At 60.9% G+C, this 9430-nt stretch overlaps 2 protein-coding genes across 2 annotated transcripts; both read left to right on the top strand.

Annotated features, from left to right (window-relative positions):
- Window positions 1-6872: 6872 nt before the first annotated feature.
- LOC127594842 (uncharacterized) lies at window positions 6873-7755 on the top strand. Its single transcript, XM_052056608.1, is given in 6 exon segments — window positions 6873-7194; window positions 7197-7256; window positions 7259-7380; window positions 7383-7482; window positions 7485-7553; window positions 7556-7755. Coding segments are annotated over 6 exon segments (873 nt in total).
- A 116-nt stretch (window positions 7756-7871) lies between these two features.
- Window positions 7872-9062, top strand: LOC127594841 (peroxisomal 2,4-dienoyl-CoA reductase [(3E)-enoyl-CoA-producing]-like). The gene is given in 6 exon segments (XM_052056607.1): window positions 7872-7943; window positions 8369-8509; window positions 8511-8556; window positions 8559-8603; window positions 8606-8847; window positions 8850-9062. Coding segments are annotated over 6 exon segments (759 nt in total).
- The last annotated feature ends 368 nt before the right edge of the window (window positions 9063-9430 follow it).

Genomic DNA, 9430 nt, shown 5'->3' with positions numbered 1-9430 from the left:
CTTCGCCTCGGTCTACAACGAGATCGCTCTGAAGTTGCTAAAGAAGATCGGGGCCCGCGTGCTCGAGACCCGCCGGATCGTGTAGCACTCAAAGGATGACCCATCTCCCTGGTGATCATCGACATCCAGGGCGCGCCCTCCTTCGAGAAGATCGTGCAGTCTTTGCTTACTGACTTCAAGGCCAAGCTTTGATTCTGTTTCAATATTTTATGGACCTCTACCTCAGCCGCCGCAGGGACCAGGAGGCCTGCCGCATTAGGAAGGTTGCCCGCCAGCAAGCCCTCCGCAAGGCCCGCTTCGGGGAAGATGCTACTCAGGGCAATCCCCACGCCGAGGCAGTCCTCTCTAGAGCATTCGAGCAAGACAGCCTTCCCAAATTCATCAGAAAGCTAGAAATCTACTGCTGCAAATTCTTCCAGGCTGAGCAGGCCTACCCCAACTGATCCCTCAGCTGCGGCGGCACTTTCCCGAGCCCTTGCAGGCCTGCAGGAAAGTCAGGTGTCAATTTTGTCCCGCGTGTCTGCCCTGCACGACCACACCGTGCTGGCAGTGCTACCAGGCGTGCACCCGAGCCTCGTCACCCAGGCCTGCAGCCAATCCGCGAACTGTCTGTACAACCTGGCTTTGGTTCAAGATAAGACTATGAAATCAGCATAGCCAGGCTGGCGATCCAGCTTTTTGAGCACACTGGAAAGGCCAGCAGTCACGTCCTGGCAGCCTCGTCTCTCTAGCCCCACGGTCTAACCTGCTGTCATGCTCGAACTGCTTCCTCTCCTGAAATCCTTGTCAGTCGACCCAGCCGAGGACGTCACCAAGGACTGTGTGAGGGTGGCAGCTGTTCTCGCAGACTACCAGCCCCTTAGGGCAGCCCTGTCTGTCGAGCCTTTGCCGAGTCTGCTTTCACGAGGCATGACAGTCGACGACGGGATGACGCAAGAATCAGCGGCCTGGACTGCCGAACAACTTGGTGTCCATCAGCTCGACTACTTCGAGATCTTTGAGCATGCCCGGAGCAGGCTGCTTCCACGAGTGTTTCAACTTCTGGATAAGGCACTGGCTGCAGGGGCGAAGCCACGGCTCTGGTTTATAATCGACAGGCTGCTCAGATAGGAAAGTGACTCTCACACGCTAACTGCCAGCCTGCCAGCGCTCTACCATTTCGCAATGCAGGAGGTCAAACACGCCGCCCTCCATCGCCCTGCTGTAGCGTGAGATCCCACAGCACACCAACAACGCTGAGCTGCAAGCCCAGCTGGAAGGCCTGGCAGACCTGCTTTTGCTGCGAGACCTGCCCAGCGAGCAGCGCACCCTCACTACTGCGCGCCTTGGGACGTGATACCAATTTCTAATCAGAGTGACTTAGTATCGTCAGTATTGAAGTCTGGAATTTAGGGTCCCTGCAGGTTTGCACGAGTTCTTTGAAGGCTGGCACTGCCACGCTCTTGCTCTCCCAGGTGTAGCCGTCGAAGGGAGGTGGCTTTTTCTGCCCGGCTCGGATTAGTGCCGGGCCGGCTTCCTGGATCCACTCGTCCTGCCAGATGCTTGCGAAACTGCCGCCGAACCTGGCCTCGTGGTTCGGCTGAGCAAGGCGTGCATGACCCTGCGGGCGCGGTGGTCGGCCATTTCCTGAGGCATGACCAGCTCGCGCTTCATGACGGCCTCAAAGATCTGGGAAGGCTCGCTGAACTCCTCGCCGAAGGGAACGTATCCGCACATCATTTCGAAGAGGATGACCCCTGCCGACCACAGGTCTGCGGTCCAGCTGTATTCCTTGCCCAGGATGATTTCGGGGGCCATGTAGTGCGGCGTGCCCACCACGGTGCTGGTCCGCCGGGTCCGCTTGGAGCAGCTCCAGCCGACCAGCCGCAGTCGTCCCTCCCGGGTGAGCACCAGGTTTTCAGGCTTCAAGTCGCGATGGATGACGTTGCGGGATTTCAGCTCCTCAAGGGCAAGGAGGATGGAGCAGAGGTAGAACTGGCTGTCCTCGGTGGACAGGATCCCGATAGCCCTCAGGATATCAAAAAACTCCATGCCCTCGACGAAGGGACTGGCCACAAAAAGGCTTACCTTGGATTGCACACAGCTGCAGACTCGATGCAGTCAATTGAACGCAGGATGTGTGAGATGCCTTCCTGCACTTGGTCTTTCGCGTACTCTTTGACGACCAGTCGCTGGCCTTTGTCGGTCGTTGCCAGGTACACTTTGCCACTGCTGGTTGTTTTCAGACTGAAAGGGTCGAAATTTGTGAAGGGTCGAAGCGCGGGAATACCTTTCTAGGTTCCAGGGCGAGAGCAGGACACACCACTTTCTCGAGCTATACTTCCGTCAGCTCGATGACCACGCCGTTAGACTCCATCTCAAAATCGTCAACTGCCTGCTGTCCCGAGAGGGCGAGATCGAGGCCTAGCAGTTCTCCTGGCTGCTTGACGCGGACTCCCTCCGGACGGCCTTCACGCAGCCCTCCACCAGCACACAGACTCGGGCCTTAGAGTTTCCCTTGGCAAGCAGCTTCTCTCCTCGGCCTTGACCGGCAATATCTTATAGCCCTTCAGGAACTGCTCCATGTCCAGGATCTCGTGGTCGCTGCGGGCCAGTGCCGCCCTAATCAAGTTGTCGAAGACCAGCCGGCTGTAGTCTTTGCCGAAGATGTTTACGAGGCTCTGCCTGCCGAGCGCCAGGCAGGTCAGCATCGTCGTCGGCCACGATCGAGGCCTGTCGCAGCACGTTGTAGTACAGTGCGGTCTCCCCGAAGCTGTCGCCTGGGTAGAGTTTCCCGACCGAGCTGCCAGCGACCTGATGGTGGCAGTGCCCTCCTCGATCAGGTAGAACGAGCTGCCTGGGTCGTTCTCCTCGACGACCGCCTGCCCCTTCCGAAACTTCAGTCTTACCAAGGAGGCTGTCACCTCGTCTTCTACGAGTAGCTAAGCCCACGAAGAACCGCAGCTGCTCGAGCCGGTGCCGGTTGCGCTCGTGCTCTTCGGTGGCCGCTCGGTCCAGGATTTACTTGGTAAGAGTACGGTCGATCATCCACAGCGCGCAGTCGGAGCTGGCTCTGACCGTGGTTGTGCGAAGGGTGGGGCCCAGCAGAGCAGTCTCACCGAACCCTTCAGGGGGCAGTCAGCTGACGCCCAACCTTACCATCGAGCAGCACCTCACAAGAGCCCTCCTGGAGGATGAAGAAGCTGTCGGCCTCCCAGCCCTGCTCGAAAATGACAGCGCCCTGCTCGACCCTGCAGAAGAGCATGGCGCGCGCAAGGCCTTCGCGCTGGTGGGAGGAGAGGCTGGTGAAGATAAAGTGTTCTGCGAGGCGGCCGGCCAGGAAGCCACCTCGAGGCGGGTCTTGTCGATGGTGGCGGGGCGGACGGCCTCGTGGATGCGGGCGAGGACCTGTAGCTATGCATTCATGAGTGATACCTTTTATGGATCAGGGACCTGCGCTTGAGGGGAGGGACTGGCTGGCCGAAATGACTCTGGGGTGTGGCTGAGGCGGTCGGGGGGGTCGGCCACGAAGTGGATGCTCTTGTCGCAGGACAGGCACTTCACCACCTTCTTGGTGAGACTGCCCTCGGGCGTGGCCTTCTCCTGGATGGACCATCACCTCGATGAGCTCCTTGATCTTGTTCTCGAGGAAGGCGATGGCGCGCTTGATCTCGGACTTGTCGGCCTTGCGCCCGATCTCGCTCTCGATGAGGCGGTTGACCGCCCGCTGCTGGTCCGAGCTGTCCTCGAACAGCTTGATCTCCAGCTTGTTAAGGATTTTGCCCTCCACCACCCGCATCCGCCCGATGAACTCGCCCAGGTCTCGGTCAGCTGCCCCTCGAACACCGACACCTTCTGCTCCACGAACTGCTGCGTGTGCTCCACGAATTTCTGGTGCATGCTTTCGCTGGCCGCCCCCATCGCCTCCACCTTCTCGCCCAGCAACCCTAGCGTCTTCCGCACGGCCTTCAGCTCGCTTTCGTGCTCCGCGTGGCGCTCTTCCCAGCTCGTGATAATGGTGTGGTTCTCAAAGCTGCTGCGGCGCTCCGGGTGTGCCCGCGATCGCTCGAACAGCTCGATAGCCTTGTTGAGCTTCAGCTCCACCTCGTCCAGCCTGGAGTTGAGCTTGCGCTGAAGGGTGTCTTCGATGATCGGCGCCATCAGTCGGTTGGCCGAGGCCTGCGACTCGTTGATGCTGTAGAGCGAGGGCTGCTTCCCGATCATCATGGTTTGCGGACTCGGCTGGGGGTCTGGGGGCAGCATGTCCACATTGACCTCCCGCACGACCACCTCGTCATCCGGTCACCCGAGTCCATAGATTTTTCCCGGGGATGGACTTGCTGGAGAGGCGGGCTTGAAAGTCGAAGTACCGGAGCGTCTCAGTGAAGTCTTCCAGCTCTTTGACTCGGCCGGCCAGCGTCCGGTTGGCCAGCACGCTGCTGTTCACCTCCTTGCGCAGCCGCTCCATGTCCTTCCGGTCCGGCTTCAGGGCTAGAGCCTCCCCCATCCTGGTCTCCTTGTCTCGAAGTTCATCGACCCGCCCTTCCAGCTCGAAAAGCTTGCGCTCGCTCTTCTCAACCAGCTGCCAGGTGGCACGCTTGAAGTTTGAGTGATCCTGAAGTAACGCTCCATGCTCCAGCAGCTCTGTCTGCAGTTCGGATATGCTGTCTTCGCTCGCCGAGAGCTTGGCGGTCAAGTCTTTGACCTCACCCTTGACTTGCTGCATGAGTTTGTTGCATCTGCTCCATGGTACTGTCATGGCTTCTTGCTGGCGACGGGCCTGCTCCTGATTGACGCGAGACTGCTCGACGACCTCGCGGATGCCCTTGTAGAACTTGGTGAGCGTGGGCCCGCAGATGGGGACTCGTCGAGCTGCAGGGTGAGCAGGTGAGTTTCATTCACTTCCATCAATTATTCTCATGAGCTTGCTCTTTCGTGTGCTGAACACGGGCTACCGACTGCTGCAGGCCATGCGCCCCCGCTCGCCTGCCCGCCCCCTCTCCGCAGTCAAGGCCTTCCCTGCGCGGCTGTTCGTATCGGTCGGCAGCCCCACTGCGCCCGCCGTGCTACAGCAGGCCCACAGGCTGGTCACCTCCCTCCTGCAGGCACACGTGCGGCAACTGGTCTTCTTCAAGGAGGACAGCGCCCCGGTGGAAGGCTGGACCACCCGCGCACAGTTTGAGTAGCGGATGGAAGAGTGGGTGAAAGACATTCTTCGTGGCAAGGTCAACACTCTCGTGATTAACGTCAGCGAGCAGGAGCGGCTGGTCGGGCCCTTTCCGGTGTTAGCTTTCGCACAGATCTACCAGCTCCGCAGCCTGGCCAGCCTGGACGCGCAGGAGCTGGGCCGCGCCTTGGGCGAGTACGAGGACGCCGACCAGCGAAATGGCAAATGAAAGTAAGTAAAGTCAGGCCTTGAACTCTTGTCTTTTTTCTCGCAGCTGCTCCAGCCGCTCTCGCAGTCCCAGGGTCTTTTCTGGAGCCTGCACGCCTCGCAGTTCCTGCGCCCTCAGGGTGGCCTCGCAGGGCCGCACGGTGTCCACCGGACGACTGTCCAACAGGCTCGCACTTCTGCACAAGGCCCGCAGGATGCCTGATTGGCTGCTGGTATGCCCGCTGGTTGCCTGCGGTGTTGAGGTAGCTGTGCTTCTCAAACGGTCCTTTGGCACGGGTGGGCTATTTATGAGACGGTGTGTGGCCCGCCAGCCCGTCGACTTTGGCCTGCGCGGTATCTTGCTGTTGACTCTTAAGGACTTTCGTGCAGGCCTTCCAGGCTGTTGAAGTCGTGGAGCAGCTGGACTGAGGGCACCATCATGGGGTGTCCGCGGGCCTGAGGCGCGGGGTCAGCTGGCGGCGCCCCTCTCGCTCTCTAGGAAGGCCACCATGGCCTTGTTCAAGGCCTAGACAACCTTGTCAGGCTTGCCCTTCACCTTGACAAGCTCCGCCAGCAGCTCCTCCGGACCTTTCATTATAACTATGAACGAGATCGGCAGCCTCGTCGAAGCCCACCCCCAGCGAGTACCAGACTGAGCAGGAGTCGATCTTCGGACTGGCGCTGGACCTGCTGGCCCAGACTGACTGCCGGACCAGCTTGCCTCAAGAGCAGCTGGTGCTGGCCACCCGCCTACACAAGCTGCTGGACCGAGTTCTGCTACAAGACCCGGCCCGAACTGAAGCGCAGCCTGGCCCGGCTATAGTAAACCCCCCGGCTGCACGCCTTCGTCAGAGAGCAGGTCTTGCCTCGATTCTTCTTCCAGGCCGGGCTGAATAACTACCAGCTGCTTTTCGGCATCCAGCAGCCTAAGGAGCGGACTGTCAAGCGGTCTCCCGGAGGACCGGTTTCCAGGCTGGGACGGGCTGAGCTGGCGGTCGAGTGCATGCTGGGCTCAGAGGTGTTCGAGCGGGGACTGCTGGGCTACGTGCGAGTGACCCTGCGCGGAGAGGGGCGGCGTGGTGAGCTTCCGAGCGCTGCCAGGACAGCTGCAGCTGCTGCGGGTGCAACTCGCCAAGAGCCTGAAGCTGATCCACGAGATCGAGGCGAGAGGGTGATTTAATTATGACAAGCAACAATCCCGGCCTTCGAGCGGATCATGGAACCCATCCTCGCCCGCCAGGAGGCCGAGATCAGCCGCCTCTAGGGACGAGATAACCATGGCCATGCCCGCCGTGGCCAAGGCCTGCCTCTCGGCGCACGGGACTGACATGGAGGGGTTCGTGGACTGCATGCAGGAACAGAAGCGGGGGCTGGAGCGGCGGGTGGTGCGGGCGGCGCTGAAGGGAGGTTCATCGAGCAGGAGGTGGCGCTGTGCCTGGAGCAGCAGAACAACGAGACCAGCTGCTACAAGCAGGCGGTGGCGCTGGACTAGTCCATCAAATGAATAGATTTAATAGTAATGAGCGAGGAGCAGCCACGGGCGGTGCGGATCGGCAGCTACGAGGTCAGCGGCACCATCGGCGTCGGCACCTTCAGCAAGGTGCGCGTCGGCCGCCACCTCCCCACCGGCGAGCCTGTCGCCATCAAAATCATCGAGAAGAAGAACATCCGGGACGACGCGGACCGGCAGCGCCTCAACCTGGAGATGCGCATCCTCCGCAAGATCCGGCACCCCAACGCCATGCAGCTCTTCGAAATCATCGAGACTGGCAAGCACCTCTTCCTAGTCTCGGAACTGATCGCCAACGGCGAGCTCTTCGACTACATCGTGCACCACACGCGCTGGATGAGCGGGTGGCCGCCCGCTTCTTCCAGCAGCTGCTCTCGGCGGTCGAGTACCTGCACCGCTCGGCATCGCGCACCGCGACCTCAAGCCCGAAAACCTGCTGCTCGACGAAAAGAACAACGTCAAGGTGGTGGATTTCGGGCTGAGCAACGTCTACGCGGACGGACAGCTGCTCCACACCCGACCTGCGGCAGTCCTTGCTACGCGGCGCCCGAGATGATCGCCGGGCAGCCGTACCAGGGGCTGCAGACCGACGTCTGGAGCTGCGGGATCGTGCTGTACGCATGGTGTGCGGCTACTTGCCCTTCGAGTCCACCGAGAACAACACCCAGATGTACAAGAAGATCATGGGCGGGTCTACAAGATCCCCTCCTTCGTCTCGCCCGTCGCGCGGGACCTGCTCACCCGGATCATGAACGTTGACCACTGCCACGCGCTACACCATCCCGGAAATCAGGGCCCACCCCTTCTGCAACCCTCCGCAGCCTATCATCCCCGGCATTCTGCCCCACTGCCCGCCCCTCCGCCTGCACCAGCCCTCGCTCGCCCTGGCTGAGCAGAGCCATCCGGGCAGGCGGCTGGCTGAGATGCTCCGCCCAGAACAAGCACAACCCTGCCACTGCGCATTACTACCTCGAGCTTGGCAAGCACCTCCGCGCGCAGGGGCAGACCATGCTTGACTACTACGCGGAGAGTGAGCCCAAACGCAGGGGCATCTCTCCCGGACAGGGCACCAAACTCGAGGTGGCGCTGGGTTTCAAGGCAGTCCTTCGAGGGGCGGCGGGGCCTTGACACCCAGCACAACAAATAACGACTGAGCGAGAAGAACGATCGCAAGCTGCGGGCGCTGTCTACAGCAGAACGAACGGCGCGTACCGGCCTTTGAGAACAGAACCAAGCGATCGAGCAGTGACCGTTTCGGCAAGCTGCAGCAAGCCTACAGTCGCACCCGGGCAGGTGGCTCCGTCAAACTGCCGCAGCCTTCCAGCCGGAACGTCTCTCGTGGCAAAAGCAGGTCGATCAGGATCCCTAAAATGTGAGCGTTCTGTATGCCGATGGCGTCATCGTCATCAATAATGCAAGAATCACCTTTTCGGCCCGACTGCTGAAAGGCAAGGCCCACGATCGTCACAGGCGGGGCCACGGGAATCTGCTTTGGCATTTCGAAGGCCCTGCTGCAGCACGGCGCTAGTGTGGTCATCTGCTCCCGCAAGGAGGCCAGTCTAAACACAGCCATCGAGGAGCTCAAGAAAGTCTCACCGGAAGTGCACGCCAAGCGGTGCGATGTGCGCAAGGCCTAGGACTGTCAACAGGTGGCCAGCCCACACCGTCGCCCTTTTCGGGAAGATCGACATTCTGGTAACGGGGCGGCAGGCAACTTCCTGGCTCCCTTCTCCCAGATTTCCGAGAAGGGGTCCGAACCGTCATGGACATCGATGCTATCGGCACCTTTAACATGACCAAGGCTGTCTATCACACCGGCAAGTTCCAGAAGGGCTGCGTGGTCAACATTTCTGCTACCCTGCAACTCGGCGTGGCCCTCCAGGCGCATGCCGCTGCGGCCAAGCGGCAAGTGGACGCCATGACGCGAGTGCTGGCTGTGGAGCTGGGGGGGCAGGGCATCCGCGTCAACGGGATCGCCCCTGGACCCCATCGCAAGGAACTGCTGGGCTGAGCAAGCTGAACCCTACTGACTGCACGAAGTAGCTGGAGTAGATGATCCCACTAGGGCGGGTGGGCCGCCGGGAGGAGATCGCAGAGATGGTGCTGTACATGGCCGGAGCCGGACAGTACCTGACGGGACAGGTGGTGGTGGGTGACGGGGGACAGAGGCCTATCCGCCGCGAACTTCACACTTCCTGAGTCCGAAGGTGCGGGCCCTGCTGTCGGCCAAGCTGTGAGGTGCACTCCGCAGTAATAATATTGATGAGCTCACTGGGCAACAACTACGAGCGCATCCTGGGCTACCTGCTCGAGAGCAGTCTCGAGCACAAAGGTCGAGGCTCTCAAGCGCCTCTGCACCCTCGCCGTCGCAGACCGCCGGGAGTTTGCCCTCTACTCCCGCAAAATCACCTCCTTGCTGGAAGTGCAGCTGGCGGAGGGCAGGCCCGAGGTGCTTCTACCAGGGGCTGCTGCTGGTCTCGGCCCTGGTCAGCCAGGCCCCCCCGCGAGACCGAGCAGAGTGTCAAGCTGCGACTGCTGCCGCTACTGTTCCGCTGCTGGGACACTCT

This window comes from Hippocampus zosterae, unplaced genomic scaffold (assembly GCF_025434085.1).
Source record: "Hippocampus zosterae strain Florida unplaced genomic scaffold, ASM2543408v3 HiC_scaffold_281, whole genome shotgun sequence".
Classification (NCBI taxonomy): domain Eukaryota; kingdom Metazoa; phylum Chordata; class Actinopteri; order Syngnathiformes; family Syngnathidae; genus Hippocampus; species Hippocampus zosterae.
Note: the sequence above shows the minus strand (reverse complement) of the source record. Positions and strands in the feature narration are given on the sequence as shown.